The sequence below is a fragment of the Phaethon aethereus genome (genome assembly GCF_964289735.1).
Source record: "Phaethon aethereus genome assembly, chromosome: 19".
NCBI classification, from domain to species: Eukaryota; Metazoa; Chordata; class Aves; order Phaethontiformes; family Phaethontidae; genus Phaethon; species Phaethon aethereus.
The window spans coordinates 12,249,779-12,251,773 of NC_138595.1; the positions used below are offsets into that span (position 1 = coordinate 12,249,779).

General features: G+C 52.2%; 1 protein-coding gene across 1 annotated transcript; it reads right to left on the reverse strand.

The window, feature by feature from the left end:
• On the reverse strand, positions 1 to 1,352 carry LOC309411694 (C-C motif chemokine 4-like; the record flags this gene model as incomplete). Its single annotated transcript, XM_082008381.1, has 3 exons — positions 1,088 to 1,352; positions 483 to 594; positions 1 to 88 (listed from the first exon to the last, which is right to left on the reverse strand). The coding sequence occupies exons 1-3, from the start codon at positions 1,158 to 1,160 to the stop codon at positions 1 to 3; spliced, it is 273 nt and encodes a 90-aa protein (XP_081864507.1). The 5' UTR covers positions 1,161 to 1,352.
• Positions 1,353 to 1,995: the final 643 nt, after the last annotated feature.

A 1,995-nucleotide genomic window follows, 5' to 3' on the forward strand; every position in this document is an offset into this window, starting at 1 on the left:
TCAGTTCTGCTTCAAGTTTTGCAGGTAACTTTGAACCCAGGTGTGACTGGGGTTGGCACAGACTTGGCGGCCTTTCTTCGTGATGAACCTGTGGAACAGGGGTGAGACGTCTTAGATCTCTGCTCAGACCTGCCTCCCAGGAGACACTGGATCCCAGCTTTGGGACTTTGCAAGAGGTTCTCCCCTGTGCCCTAAGCTGATGCTGAAAGCAGCAGCTGGCTGTGATTTCCCCCGCTGCCGCTCCTTTTCCCACACTGGCCCCTCGGACTCCTGCACGAACATCCCTGGGTGTCCCCACAAGAGCATCCCTGGCAGTCCCTGTGCCCTTTCCCCTTGGGGCTCCCCTCACCCTGCTCTGTTCCTACAGACCCCCGTGCCCACAGCTGCGCCGCAGAGTTGGTCACTCCCACGCGCACACCCACAGCGGCTGTCCCCACACTGTCCCAGCTTGTCTGCACCCAGGAGTCAGTGCTGGTACTTACACGATGGCCGGCAGGGTGCAGCTGGTGCTGGTGCTGTAATAACGCAGGACGAGCTTCTGCGGGAGCTTCTGGTGTGTGTAAGAGAAGCAGCAGATTGGGAGGTCGGGTCCAACTGGAAGAGGCAAGGGAGACAACCTGAGCACATGCTGGGCCATGCGTAGGGAGCAGCCAGCCCATCAGCTCCAGGAGCTGTGCTGGTGAGGAAGGGAGTGAGGAATTACAGAATAATTAAGGTTGAAACGGACATTGGGGATCATCTGGTCCAATGCCAGGAATGGTATTGTCAGGTATGGGGGGAGATTCTCACTCAGTCATTGCTTAGAGCTTTCTTTCCCCACCTCCCCCAGCCCCTGGGCAGAGACTGAAGTCCCTAAACTGTAACCAGGAATAAACACTCTGAGCCCAGGATGGCTGGACAGATGGATGGATGGATGGATGGATGATTTTCTAATTCTGGGGTTCCTACATGTAGCTGATCTCAGTGCAGAGTAGAGAATGTACAAATGCTCAAAAATTCCGGGTTATCTGACAAGGGAGCTCAATGGAGAAATGACAGCAAAGATTCAGATCTGTTCTTCCCTCTGAAATGAAAAAGCAGGACTCACCTGGGCCAGAGGAAGTTTGGGAGCAGGAGGCTGCAATGAGGAGAAGAGCAAAAACAGCCGCAGAGATCTTCATCTTCCCGTCAGGTGCAGGCAGTCGGAGCAGGACCAGAAGCTCTGGCAGATGTGGCTCAGATTGCAGCAGCTGGATTCTGCTCCCTTTTAATAGGGAATCCTGGAGGCAGCTGGGAGAAGCCCGAGTGGAAATTCCAGAATGATGACAAAGGATGTCACGACAATGAAATAGCCAAAGGGAATTAGGGGGAAAAAAAAAAACCAGAAAGAATAGGATATGGTTCACATTGGAGCCAAGTATGTTGAGCTCTGACTCAGTGCTCATTTTCGATTTCATCAAATCAAAAGGAAACTAAAATGTGCCAAGTGGCATGGCCACAAAGAGGACAACTATTTGTCTGAACTACAGAAGTGATTTCCACTGTGAGTCTGTATAGCAAAAGACACAATGTTTGCCTAAGATTATGCAACTCTGGAAAAAACCCCAGGCAGGCTCCAAAGCACTCGTGCTGTTATGTGCCCAGTGTTTATCAAAGGTTACCAAACTGCAGCACACGGAGCTGAGAGGTGGCTGGACCGCTGCCCAAAGCACTCTGCCTCTACCAGTCCTGCAGTGCTTGGTTTAATATGGACCAGCAAGGAGCTGAGGCTGGAGGCACCCCTGGAGATTGTCCAGCCCAGCCCCTGCTCAAAGCAGGGTCATCTGGGAAGGCTGCCCAGGACCAGGTCCAGATGGGCTTTGAATATCTCCATGGATGGAGACTCCACAACCTCACTGGGCAACTTGTTTCAGTGTTCAGTAATAAAGTTTTATCTGGTGTTTAAATAGAATTTCCTGGTGCCTCTTGTCCTGTCACTGGCCACCACTGAGAAGGGTCAGGCTCCATCTACTTTGC